The sequence below is a fragment of the Amphibalanus amphitrite genome, unplaced genomic scaffold (genome assembly GCF_019059575.1).
Source record: "Amphibalanus amphitrite isolate SeventyFive unplaced genomic scaffold, NRLGWU_Aamphi_draft 000004F_arrow, whole genome shotgun sequence".
Taxonomy (NCBI): domain Eukaryota; kingdom Metazoa; phylum Arthropoda; class Thecostraca; order Balanomorpha; family Balanidae; genus Amphibalanus; species Amphibalanus amphitrite.
Genome location: NW_024881501.1, coordinates 1,533,441 through 1,552,223, shown reverse-complemented (window position 1 = coordinate 1,552,223; position 18,783 = coordinate 1,533,441). Strand labels below are relative to the sequence as shown.

At 47.9% G+C, this 18,783-nt stretch overlaps 1 protein-coding gene across 5 annotated transcripts in view; it reads left to right on the top strand.

Moving 5' to 3' along the window:
- Positions 1-3,492: 3,492 nt before the first annotated feature.
- The window catches only part of LOC122376535 (nuclear valosin-containing protein-like), a 29,286-nt gene continuing 13,995 nt past the window's right edge, over positions 3,493-18,783 (top strand). The window contains exons 1-6 of one of the 5 annotated variants that reach the window (XM_043356678.1): positions 3,493-3,514; positions 8,077-8,204; positions 17,221-17,344; positions 17,656-17,744; positions 18,019-18,179; positions 18,530-18,638. In XM_043356678.1, the coding sequence (XP_043212613.1) occupies positions 8,115-8,204; positions 17,221-17,344; positions 17,656-17,744; positions 18,019-18,179; positions 18,530-18,638 (573 nt within the window). In that variant the 5' untranslated portion in view covers positions 3,493-3,514; positions 8,077-8,114. Of the gene's footprint in view, positions 3,562-8,076; positions 8,205-17,220; positions 17,345-17,655; positions 17,745-18,018; positions 18,180-18,529; positions 18,639-18,783 lie in introns of all 5 variants that reach the window. The other 4 variants (XM_043356598.1, XM_043356522.1, XM_043356465.1 and 1 more) reach the window with 4 other exon arrangements.

Sequence of the window (18,783 nt, the reverse complement as noted above, 5' to 3'; positions counted from 1 at the left end):
TTAGTCTTTTTGCCATAGTTTTATGATTTTATGCTTAGAATGATCGGAAAAGAAAATGCTTAATAGTAACAAAAGGAATTTGTAAAAAAAAAATGTTCACATAAACTTTATTCCATCCATAGTAAAGGTCATTTGTGTTTGCAGCGGAAGGTTATTACGCGTTGACCGATTATATTGTGTACTTCGAAACCAAATGCATGCCGAATAAGGCTGACGTTAGCTTCTGTCAGAGGTAGCTGCATTCTTGGCATTCTTCCGTGTTCCTGCGTGAGGCACAGATTTCGGAACAAGAAATGAAATATATTTGCCTCGGGTGAGCGCTGCGATGAGCCGTAAAGCTCCTGATTTGTGGTAGTCTCAGTTTTTGAGCTACAAATTACCTACAAAACTTCTATCCCAGTTAAAATCTCCAAGTGTACCTATATATTTCATTTAACGCGCGCCGGGCTGGAGGGGGTTTATGTTTGAACGCCCCCTTCCCCCCTGCAGTTTTTCGCAGATATTGATATCTCAAAAACGGCGGCACTGGCACACCTGTTCGTACATCTTTTCCGCACATGTGAAAATTTCAGACCCAGATCGTCTAAGGTCAGGTCACCAGGTCACGCCAAGTGACCTCACCTCAGAAAAAAAAATAAAAATGCTCGTCATAACTACACCGACTGAACGATAATTTTCAGCGATTGACTAGAGTAACATTATCTATAAAATGTTCATCTCGGAATTTTGATATCGGTGACCTAAGGTCAGGTCAATTTTGCGGCCTCTCCATTAGGTAGGTATAAGTCAATGGGAGAAAAGTGAAAAGCGTCTGTTTTGCGCGAACGTCATTCTAAACACTCTCAAACATCGAGATGTAGGTAGGTAAAATTGACACACTGAACCGGAAAATGACAACTTTGACCCCTCGTTATAGGTATGTCCCTGAGGTCACCTCAGGACAGGTCACTACCCAGTAGGGTAAGGTGCCTAATTAGCGACCCTTTCCGATTTGCGACCTACCTCCCTACAGAAAAACTGGCAGGAGAAAACGGGGTAAAAATATCGTCAAAAGGTCAGCCATACTTTGGTTATCAAATTAAATTATTTTCCGGTCGTCGATGTTTCTGGTGGGACGTTTCAGGTGAGTTTAAATAAAAATGACGAGTTTCTTATCCAAAACGTGTGTGTTTGGGCTATCTCTGATGAAAAGCGATGCACATTAGGATGATGCACCTTTTTTATTCTGAATCGACGTTCCTTCTTCAATTGATTGCCGTTTTCCCATAGTGAATCGCTCAACTGTGCACAGCATGGCGGTTAAAAATGTGTCACAACTCATATTTCCTATTTGCGCCTGACATGGTCGCAAATAGCTCAAGAAGGGAAAGAAAGGGGAAAAGAGAGAAATGAAAATGAGGTGTTGCTGAAGCTTGCAATGTGTGGAAGGGGATGCCAAATGTCGTCACCGACTGCAGGGGTGCCGAATTCAGCGCGGACCTCGAATATCATACGAGATAGCCCGCAAAATTTGGGTTTCCGCCTTCTTTTCGCCTTTCGGTGCATCACGTGGTCAGTGTTTACTTCCGTAAATGTGTTGGATAAACGTTCCAGTTCGAGTGATTGAGTGCTTTGCGTATAGGTTACCTTTTTGAGATCATATTTCATCTTTTCAGGCGTCGCATTTTTTGCCATTTTTAATATGGGGAAACCCATAGACTTATTAGCGACCCTCCCCGGTCGCTAATCGGGAAGAGTTCCCTATTAGCGTTTTTTTGCAGTGGTTTGCCAAAATGCTCACTACAAATAAGTTAGTGAATATTGGGGCAGAAAATGACTATATTTTAATAGTAAAATGAACGATCTCTCCGAAAATCAAGCCAGTAATACAGTGACACCCACAGAGCGTGAGCAATGACGGTTCAAATTAAGGGGGTCGCTAATTAGGCACCTTACCCTAAACATGCCGACGTCGGGCCGAGGCTTGGCCCGACGTCGGCCCAACGTCGGTTCAACCTCGGCCCGACATCGGCTGGACGTCGGGTATGCCCGCATGTTCCGACGTCCAGCCGAAGTCCAGCCGACGTCGAGCCGACGTCGGGCCGAGATCGTTTGCCGAGGTTGACGAGATCGTTTGTCGTTGGACCGACGGGGCCGACGTCGGCATGTTTATTGGGACAACGCGCCAAAAATATCAACCGGCGGCGGGATTCGAGCCCCCCAGTCGCCGACGTCGGCATGAGTTTACCATGGGACAACACGCCAAAAGCATCAGCCGGCGATGGGATCCGAACCCCGTGTCATTTGAACGCGAGGTTAGTGCGCTAACCACTACCTACACCACGCAGCCAGATAGAGAATTTAGTTTGTTTTGTTGGGTTATGCCCTTTCGGTCTGACAAGACCATTTCAGAGCCGGAAGGATGATAGGATGGAGACATTGGTCTTCTTGGCGAGCACCCTGGGTCCAGTTCATATAGAGTCCCTGGTCCCATTGCTGTTACGTGACACTTATTGGAAAGGGCGACCCCTCAATGGATTCATATAGCCACTCTTACACACCTGCACCAACGTTTCCCAAAGTGTTCCTTTGATAAGTGGCACTTTGGCAAAGTGACACTTGCCGACTGGCCTTTCTATATGAACTGGGCCCGGCCCTGGTGAGTTGCCGGGGCTGAGCCTGACCAAAGGATAAGCCGAGCACTCACCGCACTCAAGCACTCACCGCACCCGGCTACGGGTGAGCTCGGCTTACGGGCAATCCCAAATGGGATAAAGTTTCCCGTCCAGTCCGGATCAGGGGGTTGCGGCGTGGAGGAAGATTTGAGTTTCCTGAGGATATTTTGAATACAGAAGCTCTTTATGAAACATGAAACATGTATTTTATATTATTTTAACGGTCAAAACAGCGGCCGATGTCGGTCCGACGTCGCCCCAACGTCGGCCCGACGTCGGCTGGACCTCGGCTGGACGTCGGTACATGCGGGCATATCCGACATTCAGCCGACGTCGTGCCGAGGTTGGACCGACGTCGGCATGTTTACTGGGCCGCTCGCATTAGCCGCGCGTTCGCAAGCTTTTCGTGGTTTCAAACGTTCAAACATGTGATTTAATGTTGCTCCCATGCATTAGAGTGGATGTCAAGGTCACCTGAAGGTTAGGTCAGGTCATTGACCTTTGGTGACCTCGGTTCACTTTTTCGAGTTTACCTAATAGCTCCGTCGGTCAACCATGGAATATGGAAGGCAGAAACTTTCGAGGGTTCTATCTCGAGTACGGTAAAGATTCCCACGCTAGAGACCATAATTTTCTGAATCAGCGTGCTGAGAAGGCACTGTGAGCAAATTTTCAGCTAAATCGGGATGGCCCGCTTCTCGCTTCTTGCTCGCTTTCGGAGTCGCTGCTCGCTGCTCGCTGCTAGTTCGACAGACGTTGCATAATCTTATTATACATAATTGGCGCAGGCAAGGCTATTTATGGCGCATGAAGCTCAAGCATGCTGAGCGTATGCTCCGTATAATTGTGTTGTGTTGGCTGTGCTGTGCTTGGTGCTGTGTGTCATGTGTAGCCTGAAATCTGTAAAGTATTTTAATAATTTTATATTTTGTAAAAATTGTATTTTTCGAGGTCAATTCTTCGAGGCTGCCCCACACTCAAGGCTATATAAACCCCCACACTGGACCTCGCATGCGGGTTGCGAGTTTTGTGTGTTTGGGTCTCTTCAAAATTAAATAATATAATCTAAGCTGAGTAACCCACAGGCCACACTACCATGTAACAAGCAAGTCTGCATGTTTTTAGCTTGCCAGCCACCTCGTATCGCATTCCAAAAGTTGATTTTGAGTCAACTTTCGATTTTCCTCGCTGCGAAGTCTGCAAGTTCTGCAAGGTTTGCGGGTTTTTCGTTGGGGTCGAATTGTGGTTTGTTGCGCTGGTAATTGGTAGTGTGACTAATATGTCATTTTCTGAAGGTGTACAGGCTTCACTGCATTACTGAAGTTATCATAAGGGAACAGTCTAATCACTCTATGAATGAGTATGTATTATGCCCGCAAACGTAAAACCTGCAAACTCAAAACTTGCAAATTCGCAACCAGCATGTGAGGTCCAGTGTGGGGCGGCCTTTATTCTCAGTGTATTTAAACTAGGGTACCTTTCTCAACTCACCGAATTTAAAATTAACAAGTCAGTTGGGTAAACTAGGCTTCTGGCTTCTGGAATAAAAAAATGGAGGCATCAAAAAATTGATTCTTCATGACCATATTTGGGCATAATTGTAGACCATTTCTTAATCACCTATCATCTAAAAATAAGCCAGTGTCTCAAGAAGGTACATGCCTAATGTTGAACAGAAATGTTGGAACTCTTTACTGAGCACAATAATTTTGCTTTATTCATAGTAATCTGACTTCTGAAGGGTAGTGAAAGGCAATCAATAACTTGATTCACCTTGGGCAGATAAGCAAAATATTAATTCTACACTCAGCTGGCTAATCATTATTTTGATTCACAGGTAATGTTAACAGATAGGCAGCAATGGCTTGCAAGAATACAGCATTTATCTTGCTATCATTCTCATTTAGTGGCATCCTCAGCACCACAACAGATACCTATGGTATTGTTGTTATTTACATTCACTACATTTCAATTTGATAACAATTCACAATATTTCAATGCCAAGTATACAAAAACTGAAGCAACGGGTAAAAACCATATAATAAGTATAAAAACACTACAACAATAAAAACTAGGGGTTAAAAAATTAAGCCAGCAATGGGCTTCTCCCCCGCCTCCCGCCGCCCTACTCTTCTAGAATTGAGCTCGAAAAATACAATTTTTACAAAATATAAAATACTTTACAGATTTCAGGGCTTCTCCCCCGAGCTCCTCCGTTTGCTTGTGCTGGATGGAACTTGTGTTGTTTGCGGGTGTTCTCAGTTCTGTCCTGCTGGAAAACGAAATCGGTTTTCGGATACGTCCTCTGGACCCATGGGATGACGTCACTGTCAAGCAGACGCACATACATCGTCCCATTCACCTTCTTATTGGCGTCAATGAAGACGATTGGACACTTTTTGCCGCCCGACCGTGGGCTGTCCTGGATGGTCTAAGACACGGCAGTCACATTCTCAAAGTTTTGACTGGACGTGACCGGCCTGACCTGGGGACATCCTCCAGGACCACCCCTATTCGTATTTGGCTTTGATACGCGTAATTGTTGGCAGGGGTGGGGGGGGCTTCAAATTGTATCGCAACCTGTTCAATAGTCTTGCCCGATTCGGCCGCCGCGCGCGGGTATCCAAAGACAATGTGACGTTTAGCCTGTCTCCATGACTGGCCATTAATGGTCTGCTTTGTTCGACATCTGACTGTGTAGCAGGATCATTGAAGATATTGTGTGCGGCTATTAGTTTCCCGAAAAGCAACTGCAGCACGCGTAGGAGCGCTTACTGTAAGATGGCCAGAACTTTTTGCGCACCCTGTAGATACCTTTTATAAAAATATCATCTTTGAAAGTTGACCTTTTTTGCATGACCTTGCCCTGACCTTCACCAGAGCGTAACCTTAACTGGGCCCAATTTTCACCCAATCCACATAGTTGAATTTGAAATGTACAATTTACCATAGAACATGTATCACACGGCCCTGGTAGGGAGAGCGGGGTAATGACGGACGTTGGGCAATGCCGGCCAAGTAGGCTTTGACTACCACTCACCAGCTGATGTTGCTTACACTTCAGTTGGGTGCCAAAAAAGGAAAGAATTCGTTTTATTAGCTCAATTATTTTTATTTTATTTTAATAAGGATAAATGAGTTTGTCTAACCTGATTTATAATTTTTTTTTTTTTTTAATTTTTTGAATCGATACCCATTTTATGCAAAAATATCAACTTTGAAATTTGACCTAATTTGACCTGACCTTTTTTTTTTTTTCCTAAGCCGCCGCCCATGATCAGACGACCAGGAGTGTCCACCCACTGACCCACGCGACAACAGCACCTTACGTTAACACCTCCCAAGACAAAAATATGAAGAAAGTCGCGACACTCCCTGCTAAGAAAAAGGAAAGCAAACAAAACAAAGCTAAATACAATACTTAGTAAGTTAGTAAAATGTCATAAGAAGAGGCAAAGAAGTCAAGACTAAATGTAGCTTGACTGGCCGCTACACCATTCCCAAAGAAGATAGTGAGAAGGAGAGAGTGATCCAGGGGTTAGTGGTAATAAGCGCATGCAAAGCTTGCATCATAGAAGAGGGACAGAGCCTAGTCACACCCGGAGGAGTCAGATCCTCACCGAAAAGGGATACCGAGCTAAGCAAGCTTGTTGCTCGGTAAACCCAGTTCGGTGGGAAGTATCGTAGGGCTGATTTACGTATTGTTACGTATCCAGGAGAACTTAAGTGTGACTTGTAAGTACACAAAACAAGACGAGACGACCGGTATACAAATAGCAAGTAATGTGAATAGACAGAAAGCTAGGTCATTGAGCGATGGCGATGATTCAAAGACATACAGTTAGTACTGTACGTACTGTATGATGTTTATAGGGAGAAAAAGCAAAGCTTAACAAAAAGAAAAGGGCAAAACAAAAATGTGGGATAAAAGTTCGAGAAGAAGTAAAAGACAAACAGGGAAAAGACATAAGGACCACTAAATACCACCACCTCTTGTGGCGATCTAGGTACCCAGTTAGAACATACCTACCCAGTTACAGAGATGTACAATGCTCCAAAATTAGGTATGCATAAGTGATATGCATTAAAGACAAATTCTGTAATTGTGTACATATAACTATGTACTGTGCAAGTATGTACCTGTGAGAGAGCGGGTAAAAAATACATTATCAGGTAAATGTACGTACATACCCACAATAAATAAAATGGGGGATCATTTCATTGGCAGGTATTCGTATGTTTACGAACGCAGGTGGAACTTGTTTGCATGTATCGCTGAATGTGGTTACGCGAGAAGTCATTTTCAGAAGTGTTGCTTCGTAATATTTCTCCATAGGTATAGGCTTTCTCCGGCGACTACCGAAAGTGGGACGGTTGTGACGCATAGTTTGTTTGTTGTATACATTTTTTGGAACTGACTTCGGGCTAACGCCGGACACGTGTCCGGCATCACCCTGAATCATATATATGAAATCATACATATATAACATTTTTGCAACATATCTAACATGCTATGGTTGCATGGCATGCATATATAATATACAATGCGGGGTAAAACAGTCATTTATGATAGGTATTTATTTTTCTATGCTCTCAGACGTCTCGTTATTACGTCAATAAAACAGACAAGGCGCTGTGGTCTTCAGAAGCGATGACAAACGCGTTGAAAGCTTTGGAGAGAGGCAGCTCCCTTCTTGGGGCCACCGAAATGCTTGCTGCTGAATGCAAGTGCCGTTTCAGAGTTTTCAATGTAATTTCTTGATTGGCCACTGCTATTGTATCTCGTCCCGCATTACCCCACACTTTTTGCAAAGTTAAATTTTCACCACTTTTTTCGTTAGGCTCTCAACGTCTCATCAACGGGTCGAACCTTACGAAATAGCTGAGTTTTGGCGCAAGCTGCTTACGGTGTCGCCATTGTCCCGCTCTCCCCTATAGTTTAGTTCATATTGTGACCCCTAGTGGCCTGACCTCTGTGACCTGACCAGATCAGTGACTGGTTTAGCAAAATATGTATTAGACAACCAATGTAATATGAATGATTTTGGATAACATGACTTTACTCGATGCGCTTTCACTTTCTTACACCTGCGCTTTCTTACGCTTACACTCGTAACACTTTCTTGGAAAGCCTGTAAACGTTCCAAAATGCGACCTGACCCGTGGCATCATCGGTTACACCTAGGTCAGTGAATGTCGGTCACGTGATATTTCCGGGTGGGGCTGTCGAACACCGCTTGAATTTCTTGAATTTTGAAAATCGGTCGGTAACTTTTCGAGATCTTGCCCCCCCCCCCCCCCCCCGCTTATGGGTGGTAGGGTCCGGAAGTAGCTCAACGGGGCCCAGGCTAAGTGATCTGACAGTTGACACTTCATGAATATCTGACTGAATGCACTGTGTGACCTTTGATTTGCTTTACAGGTGAAGTGTTAGTTAGCTGATAAATATTGCTACGCAGAATGCCAAGAGTTAAGCCAAAACATGGAAAGCGATTATATGGAAATATGCCATATTCTCTTGATTCAACCCTTATACAGAGAGTCCGGCAGGTGAGTTAGCATCCAGGAGTTATTTTGTTGTAAAAGTGTTTGTGACTAGTTGCATTGGTATGGGGAGAGCTCCCATATTGCGCGATGTCTCCTAATTGCGCCCGCGCCATTATCTGCAAAAACAAAAGATCAATTGGTGATTAGTATACAATTAATATTCACAATCATGTATCCAATATTTTCCGGTCTACAGCTACTAGCGTAAGGTCGTAAGCCGCGTACTAGGAGTGGCATTGTAAAATGTGCTATTTTGTGATCTTGAACTTGCCTATTTCTGTATTCTGTATTCTGTATTTGCATTAGCCGACTACAGACCTTGCAGCCATTTACAGTGGCTGTCATAGAGTAAACTAGGTGACACAGCATATGCAGACGACGATGAAGACAGCACATTACATGTACAGCCCTCAGCAGTCTGCGTGGTAGGTATTCTTTTTTTCGACAAAACCGATAATTACTCAAAGGCTATGTCAACAGTCGGTCGAAACTCACTGCAAGTAGATGCGTCATGCTCCACTCCTTCGATTGAGTCTGTCACTAAACAAACTATACGGCTTGTATGGCACCAAAATGCAAAAGTTTGTTTTGGGGGCAAATATAAACTTTTGGGTTTTGTTGCTAAACTGGATGGAAAATGCATACGATGATAATGCCAATCTAAGGTGTGGTGCCTCGCGCCTCTTGCTGTTACGATTTTCGAGTGACCGATAGCATAGTATTCTCGTTATTCTCGGTTTTGTCGAAAAAAGAATACCTACCACGCAGTTTGCACAGGCCTGTACGTTCCCTGTCCTCCCCACTGTCCGGTTTCTCCCCACTGTCCAGTACCTCCCCACTGTGTCGCGGTACCTCCCCACTATGTCCAGTACCTCCCCACTGTGTCCAGTACCTCCCCACTATGTCCAGTACCTCCCCACTGTGTCCAGTACCTCCCCACTATGTCCAGTACCTCCCCACTGTGTCCAGTACCTCCCACTGTGTCGCGGTACCTCCCCACTGTGTCCAGTACCTCCCCACTGTGTCCAGTACCTCCCACTGTGTCGCGGTACCTCCCACTGTGTCGCGGTACCTCCCCACTATGTCCAGTACCTCCCCACTGTGTCGCGGTACAGGGACCCGCAGTTGCTTCTGTACACACTAAGTAGTATTTCAGCGTATTCTTGGCCTGTGACACCGTTGCAGGCGAATTGGGAAATGATTGTGTGCTTATTAAAACCACCATCTGAAGGGCTTTAAACTGATGTGCTGCTCTCCTAATTCAGTGAACTTTTTATGGCTATATCAGCAAAACATTGTTTTCAGCGCTTTTTCCTGCCCCATTCCTTCTAAAACCTGGAACCGCTTATTCCATTCACTCCTGCCATCTGACGATGGTCGTGCTGATTACTAGTTCCGGCGCTAGTAACTGCTCCAGCTTTGCACCCGGCACAAACTCAGGCGGCACCGGGCCGTGGCTCGACCAGTGAGGGTCGGACCGAGCCGACTGCCTGGGGCGCGGTTAGATCGGACGCCCTGCTGGGGAAGGGGACGGGAGTGAGGGGGAGGGGAGGAGGTGGTCACGTGGTCCGTCCAAGCTCGCAGACGAGACGACCTGTCCCGCGCCCAGCCATGTTCCGTGATCCAAAATCGCACGAGAGCTGTAGAATGCTTGGAGGAGACGCTTCGAAAGCGAACTTCAGCAGCACTAATTTACCATATTCTGCGGAGATAAATGAATATTATCTTAACGCAGAAAAAATTGTATGCCTTAGCTGTATAAGCTGTATCCTTTTAAAAGCCGTAAATAGGATTATATTTAGGGACTTATAGGTTTCGTATACACAGTGAATTGTGTTACATTAAGCCGTTTCGCTCTTATGGTTACTAACTGAAGAGTTATCCTTTTTTCTCACAGGGAATGACAATACAACCAGTATAACGCCTTTTGGGGCGACTAACGGAGCGAGCGACAGGGTGGGCCTTGCACGTGCGAAATTTCGAGGGGGTACCTCCAACTGACTTGTGCACTGCACCCTACTAACCGGTCTCTAGCGATGTGCCAAATTTGAGCACAATCGGCTCAGCCGTTATCGAGATCTGGAAGCGGCGTCCTGCACGTGCGCACGTGCAACATGGGTCCCAACTGACTTTTGCACGGCACCCTACTAACCGGTCCCTAACCGCGTACCAAATTTGAGCGCAATCGGTCCAGCCGTTCTCGAGATCTGGAATCGACCCCTGCACGTGCGCACGTGCAGCAGCACCCCAACTCTGGCACATGGATATGCAGTGCCTAGTGGGTGCCTACCTACATGCCAACTTTCAGCGCAATCGGCCAAGTAGTTACCGAGATATTGCAACAATTAGAAAAGTGACACCTCTTCGTTTTGCACGTGGCACGTGCATAAGGGGTCACCCACATGCATCGGGAATAGTCCAATACTTGGTAGAAGGAATGAAGCTACCCTACAAAAATTACCGCATGTAAATCGGTCAAGTGGTTGCTGAGATATAAGCCTCGCAAAAGCGTCCGCACGGCCGGCCGCTCATACTCAGAAATTTCCGTTATTCTACGTAAGACTCCGCTCGCTTCGCTCGCTCCGTAATAACAATACGAATAAAACCAGACGTTTCGCACAAAAAAGTGCCTCCGTCAGTGGCAAGAAATAAGTAACTAGGCTGACATGTTTTCTTTCGATAAAATCGATGAAGTAGTTATCTTTACTTTTTTTTAGATATATTTTCAGCAGTTTTTTAAGCACATCATGGAAGCTTATAAACATTTGTGCATTTTATCGGCAACCCGGCTGCCCAGACCGAGACGGTGCCGCATATAGTTCTCATTGATGTTAAACCTACACTTATTTTTCTCCACTGACGAAGGCACGTTGTTGTCCGAAACGTTTGGTTTTATTCGCATTGTTTTTATATTGTCATTGTCCGTGAGAAAAACATACTCATATGGACTGGTCTCAGTTCATGTAGAAATTGTTGAACATTCATCAACACAGATAAAATGAACATTAACCCTCACCGCACATATAAGTAGAGGTAAATAGACCGCGCCCCCTGTTTTTCACCAATAAATCGCGGCAAAGCGAAGGATTGCGACGATTCTTTGGTGCCCTGGCGTTAATAAATTTTACAACTTCCCGGAAAATTAAATAGCCCCTATCATTTTTGCATCTTTTCCGAGATTTTTTAATCCCTGAACCAAATTACCTCTAACCTGTGATTAGTTTTCTTAAGATCATGTCAGGCCAGAATAGCAATTGAAAGTCAGCGCACATCTTCTGTGTGTTTCCATAGTCGTTTCGTGATTAGGGACGTGTCAACATGTGAAATATACTACTATATCTTATATTGTATCTTATCTTATGTTTGTTTCATTGATTGTTGTAGGTGCCAAGGTCACGTGAAACTCAGGCTAAGGGCATTTACTTGAAATGATCTCGGTTAACTTCCTTAAATTTACACCTTTTTACTGTGGTTTTTAGGAAGTGTTGGTTTGAAATTTAGCACCTATTTTAGTATTTGAAAACTAGGCATACTTAGGTATCAGTTATAGTGCCTATGCAATATGTTGCAAGGCTGTAAGTGCTGGTTAACATTCCATGGATAGCCGGCAGAACGCCTAATGGGTGATCTGGCGTGACCTGTCCTACCCCAAATGCTTTGATACATCATCTTTGATCAAAGCAAGTGCAAATTCGGAATCAGAAGCAAGCCAAGTCCCAGCAAACCTCACTTTTAGAAATTCAAGCAAGACCCAATTTTCCGTGCCTGGGTTATTAACCTGATCTGGGAGGTCAACATGACCTAGGATCTCAACAGTCAACATTGACCAGGACATAAAAATAATTGGCTTTCTCCTCGTCAGCGATGACCAGGACCCTCAAATCATCGGATTTCTCTCGTCACGAGCAGCTCGCTTTTTTTTTTGCTTTTTCAGCGAAGCTCTGGCTCTTTTTATCAAGGGCCGAATGGCTGAGGGTTTCTATTCTACGCCCCTCCGCTACATGTAAGACGCTGAAAAGAAATGCCTAAATGGGTGAGGGTTAAATATCGATTGGTTTTTTAAGTGCCGAAGCCTGAAGCACTTTAATTTACTTCGATAGCAGTTTGACCAACTAGCTCGAATACTATAACTTCTTGAACAATGAATGTAAGCACCACATAAAATGAATCGTGAGAGAAGCGGCTCAAGATTTAGGAGCTATGAGACACTTAATAAAAAACGGCATAGATTAGGAACTGCACCTAACTTGCACTGCTTTTTAAACCTTCTCGTTGCAGACTTGTAGATTAACCCTCGCCCGTATTGGTGTTTTTCCAGCCGCGAACGTTTAAAGGGGGGGGGGTCCGTTGGACCCCCCTTGCCGTTTCGCCCCTGATCGAGCTAGAGCATCGCAGAAAAGAAAAAAACGAGCGTGTTACCCGTCACGAGAGGAAGCCGATGATACCCAATTTTAAGGCCGTAGGTCATCGGTTGACCTTCCAGGTCAGGTCAATGACCCAAAAGTCGGGGAAAATCGGGACCTGTTAGAAAGTCGTAAAGCGTGGCTGCTGTGGGGTTTTTCTGGGTGCTGATCACGAATATCATGTTAGTTTTGATTACAGATGATGCCTTTATGCATTTCGGCCAGGTCAGGTCAGGTCAGGTCAGGTCAACCAGTAAGGGTATTCGTAGTAGGTGGCAACCGCCTCTGACAGCTTCGTAACATGTTACGAAGGTGCCAAAACTACTTCGTAAATGTTCATATGGTTGCTAAATTCGAATCCAGCTAAAAAAAACTAAACCTGAAAACATGTAAAACTCGAAAAAGTGAACCGAGGTCATCAAAGGTCAATGACCTGACCTGACCTTTCCGGTGACCTTGACACCCACCCTAATGCATGGGAGCAGCATCATATCCCATGTTTGGACGCTTAAAACCACGAAAAGACTGCAAACGCGCGGCTAATGCGAGCCAACATACGCCGAATCGCGATTCCGGCCAAACATGGTCTCGAAAAGTAGGTCACAGGTCAAAGGTCATTAAGGTCAGGGTCATGAAAATTTCAGGGTAGGTGTAAAATTGATAAAAGCGAGGGTACTGAAAGTTTCGTCGCGATCGGCCGCTTTTTACGCGAGTTATTCGCGAAAACCCTAGGGGGGTCCGTTCGACCCCCCCCCCCCCCCTATACGGGCGAGGGTTAAATTTTAGGATTGATTTCAGCGGATGCTCAAAGGATGTAGAGCTATTCATTCGTTCATTCATGCGACCATCCATTCATAAAAGAAGCCAGAGATAAAATTGTTCATTTTAGATAAGTGTGAAATACAAACTCAATAAAAGTTTAATGATACGGCAAATTTGACAGCTTTTATAATGAATAGACAAATAACTTTAACAAATCAAAGTTGAGAGCCCCAAATACGTAACACAATTGAGGGCATTTTAGGCCATCACAGTATTTGTCAACAATTGTTGTTGGGGGGACTGGGGAGGGTGGTTGCTGGCTCATAAACTGTCCCCCCCCCCAAAAAAAACGAAACCGATCATCCGCGAAAAGAACTATTGAGCTCGAACCGAGGTGACGAATCGATTTGCAGTTACACGCATGCACGATGACTAACGATACCACTTTTTGACTTCTTGTGTCAAATTAATTCCATCATCTGGATAGCACGTCAACATTCTTTTTGACATTTTGCAACAACCGTATACTATTTGGCGCGACTAGCCTCAGAAATGTTCTGAAACTAAAACCGTTTCTTCGCAATCAACTTGGCCCACGTCATCCCAGCTTATGCATGACAAAAATAAAATAATGCTTCAGGATCACTGGCCTGAATTCCAATGCTTAGTTTACTCAAAACCGGTGTGGCTGAGGCACTATTCGCTACATCCGTGGCGGCCACCATTGTGTTGCATTTTTTTTTTTCGGTAAGCTGTAAGTTAATAAGGAAAGGGTTGGTGAGTGGGTTGAAAACAGCCCTCACCCTCAACCCCCCTTCTTCTGGAAACATAAGTAACCGAAAGATCTGGCGATGGTTTATCCATCTCCTCTGCCGCCGCGCTGCTAGGCCTCGATTCGTTCGGTATGTGGAGTCCTGAGCGGTCCTCCCCGGAGGCAAGGTGAAAGGTCATGGCCTGTATCATAAATTTATACGTTGCTGAATATGTTTTATAGTTCTTCCAAGGCCTTGGACACCGTTTTATTATATCGGATAAGCACTGCACTTTCTTGTCAATCAATACATTTTAATAAAACTTTATCATAACCTCATACTGCGGCATTGTAGTTCTGCTTACGGTTGCCTCTTTATGATACGGGCCACCACCACCTCCACTGCGCTGGAGCTCTGGCGTTCTACCCCTCCCCGCTACGGACCGGCCCTCGGGCTAGGTGTGTTAGTACTGAGTGCAAACGTGTAGTAGTCACGTGACTTTCATTCACGTAGCGGGAACGGAAGCTATAGGCGATACCAAGGACGGGCTCTGGGGAGGCAACCGGCACGGAAAAATAGCACGATTGTAGTTTTGAAAGAATATATGTTGCGGTAAGAGGAATTATACAAAACATACGTCCTAGGAGGAAACATGTGTTATTCCTCCATACTTTGTGCTACATTTCCTTTCTCCAATGGCCAGCACTTAGCAAATAATAGCACAATTCTAAATTGGTAATATATGTGTACAGTAGCAACTGCGGGTCCCTGTACCTCCCCACTGTGCCGCGGTACCTCCTCACTGTGTCCAGTACCTCCCCACTGTGTCCAGTACCTCCCACTGTGTCGCGGTACCTCCCCACTGTGTCGCGGTACCTCCCCACTGTGTCCAGTACCTCCCCACTGCGTCGCGGTACCTCCCCACTGTGTCGCGGTTTCTCCCCACTATGTCCAGTACCTCCCCACTGTGTCGCGGTACCTCCCCACTATGTCCAGTACCTCCCCACTGTGTCGCGGTACCTCCCCACTGTGCCGCGGTACCTCCCCACTGTGTCCAGTACCTCCCACTGTGTCGCGGTACCTCCCCACTGCGTCGCGGTACCTCCCCACTGCGTCGCGGTACCTCCCCACTGTGTCCAGTACCTCCCCACTATGTCCAGTACCTCCCCACTGTGTCCAGTACCTCCCACTGTGTCGCGGTACCTCCCCACTGTGTCGCGGTACCTCCTCACTGTGTCCAGTACCTCCCACTGTGTCGCGGTACCTCCCCACTGTGTCGCGGTACCTCCTCACTGTGTCCAGTACCTCCCCACTGCGTCGCGGTACCTCCCCACTGTGTCGCGGTTTCTCCCCACTATATCCAGTACCTCCCCACTGTGTCGCGGTACCTCTCCACTATGCCCAGTACCTTCCCACTGTGTCCAGTACCTCCCATTATGTCCAGTACCTCCCCACTGTGTCCAGTACCTCCCCACTGTGTCCAGTACCTCCCCACTGTGTCCAGTACCACCCCACTGTGTCGCGGTACCTCCCCACTGTGTCGCGGTACCTCCCCACTGTGTCGCGGTACCTCCCCACTATGTCCAGTACCTCCCCACTGTGTCCAGTACCTCCCCACTGTGTCGCGGTTTCTCCCCACTGTCCAGTACCTCCCCACTGTGTCGCGGTACCTCCCCACTATGTCCAGTACCTCCCCACTGTGTCGCGGTTTCTCCCCACTGTCCAGTACCTCCCCACTGTGTCGCGGTACCTCCCCACTATGTCCAGTACCTCCCCACTGTGTCCAGTACCTCCCCACTATGTCCAGTACCTCCCCACTGTGTCCAGTACCTCCCCACTATGTCCAGTACCTCCCCACTGTGTCCAGTACCTCCCACTGTGTCGCGGTACCTCCCCACTGTGTCCAGTGCCTCCCCACTGTGTCCAGTACCTCCCACTGTGTCGCGGTACCTCCCCACTGTGTCCAGTACCTCCCCACTATGTCAAGTACCTTTCCACTGTGTCCAGTACCTCCCACTGTGTCCAGTACCTCCCCACTGTGTCGCGGTACATCCCCACTGTTTCCAGTACCTCCCCACTGTGTCCAGTACCTCCCACTGTGTCGCGGTACCTCCCCACTATGTCCAGTACCTCCCCACTGTGTCCAGTACCTCCCCACTGTGTCCAGTACCTCCCCACTATGTCCAGTACCTCCCTACTGTGTCCAGTACCTCCCACTGTGTCGCGGTACCTCCCCACTGTGTCCAGTACCTCCCACTGTGTCCAGTACCTCCCCACTGTGTCCAGTACCTCCCACTCTGTCCAGTACCTCCCCACTGTGTCGCGGTACCTCCCCACTGTGTCGCGGTACCTCCCCACTGTGTCCAGTACCTCCCCACTGTGTCCAGTACCTCCCCACTGTGTCCAGTACCTCCCACTGTGTCCAGTACCTCCCACTGTGTCCAGTACCTCCCCAATGTGTCCTGGTACCTCCCCACTGTGTCCAGTACCTCCCCACTGTGTCCAGTACCTCCCCACTATGTCCAGTACCTCCCCACTGTGTCGCGGTACCTCCCCACTGTGTCCAGCTCGCCCCCAGTGACTCCCCACGTAGCCGTCTCTGTGCCGCAGTACCTCCCCACCGTGTCCGGTACCTCCCCACTATGTCCAGTACCTCCCCACTATGTCCAGTACCTCCCCACTGTGTCCAGTACCTCCCCACTGTGTCGCGGTACCTCCCCACTGTGTCGCGGTACCTCCCCACTGTGTCCAGTACCTCCCCACTGTGTCCAGTACCTCCCCACTGTGTCGCGGTACCTCCCCACTGTGTCCAGTACCTCCCCACTGTGTCGCGGTACCTCCCCACTGTGTCCAGTACCTCCCCACTGTGTCGCGGTACCTCCCCACTGTGTCGCGGTACCTCCCCACTGTGTCCAGTACCTCCCCACTGTGTCCAGTACCTCCCCACTGTGTCGCGGTACCTCCCCACTGTGTCCAGTACCTCCCCACTGTGTCGCGGTACCTCCCCACTGTGTCCAGTACCTCCCCACTGTGTCGCGGTACCTCCCCACTGTGTCCAGCTCGCCCCCAGTGACTCCCCACGTGGCTGTCTCTGTGCCGCAGTACCTCCACGAGCTGGGCGACGCCAAGTACGTGGAGCTGGACGAGCTCACCGATTACCTGCAAGTCACCCACCGCGAGTACAAGCACAAGAAGAAGCTGCCATTCCGCATACTCGTGCAGAGAGGTACGGCCCGGCCAGACGAGTAGAACAGATTTACAATGTAGTCACATGGAGATTGGATTGGTCCGGCGCTCTGGATTGTGCCTTGTTGCTGTTGATGTTGATAATTTTTGATGCGGTATGATGGGCATGACTAAGGGAACTGCTAGCAGGTGATGCAATCTTCTTACGTTCATTGTTTTTCGTTTTTTGTAAAGACTTTTTGTATGCTTTTGTATATGCTATAATGATGGTTAATGGCGTTTTTGGTTTTAATTAACTTCTTGGGTAATAGCCAAACTTGTTCCTTACGCCAGGATTTTCGTGTTTTGCAGCGTACGAGTATGTTGCCACGGAAATGAAAGACCAGTTCGCCACAAGTAGTTCCGAAGAGGAATCTTTGGATGAAGAAGTAAAAGAACAGGTTGGTATCACTGTAGACATTTGCAGCTAATCAGAAAACATGTGTCCGTTTATGTAGGGCTTGAACATAACTCCATATTGCTTCTGCCAGTGGTATTGGAATTTTCTGCTCTCGCACATACCTATTCCTTGTTTGCAGATGACCTTCGCTGTCAACATGTGTCTGACATTGTTCCTTTTTCAAGTTTGCAGCCTCTTGCCTCCCGCCGTCTTTTCCGTACATCCCTCTGACAGAGCTGCGTCTCTCCCGTCCAACTCCCGCTCCCTCCCCTCAGCTGGAGGAGAACTCCATCAACAACTCGTTGACGGAGCTGTACGGCCGCCTGCCGACGGTGACCCGCTGCGGCGACCCGGTCAGCGGCGGCGCCGCACTGACCGGGTCAGCGCCCTCAGTGAACGGCGCCAGCACGCCGGCCGTCACCGTGGTCATCGACAGGTGAGACAGCGCGCCTGACTGACACCGTGTACAGTACACACAGCCTGTACATCGACAGGTGAGACAGCGCGCCTGACGGACACCGAGTACACTCAGCCCGTACATCGAGAGGTGAGTCGCGGAGCCTTACTGCAGTCAGACATCTCAGGGGCCGAACATATGACGTAAAGGATGAGTTGGCCAGTATAGGGCAGATGGCGGATTTATCCGGCTGGTTTTTCTGTGGGCGCTCCGTGTCGGGTGGTGTGTAGTTTTGGGTCCCTGCGGCAGTGACGTGCGGTCGCTGGACGGCCCGCTGACATTGCTCGGTGCCCGCTGACCCGCCTGTGTTCCGATGTGTGCTCTGTCAGGACTGGAGACGGAGGCGGGTCCGAGCCGCCCGCCGCCGCCGCCGCCGCACCGGCGGCGGCGGACGGCGGAGACACCAGCCCACCGGCGGACGGCGGAAAACAGACCAAGGTAGGCCGACGGACGGAGGGAGACAGACCAGGATAGGCAGACTGGGACAGACCAGGGTAGGCGGACTGGATACAGACCAGGGTAGGCGGACTGGATACAGACTAGGGTAGGCAGGCGGTGGGCGATGGGCGTCTGCTGTGCCGGC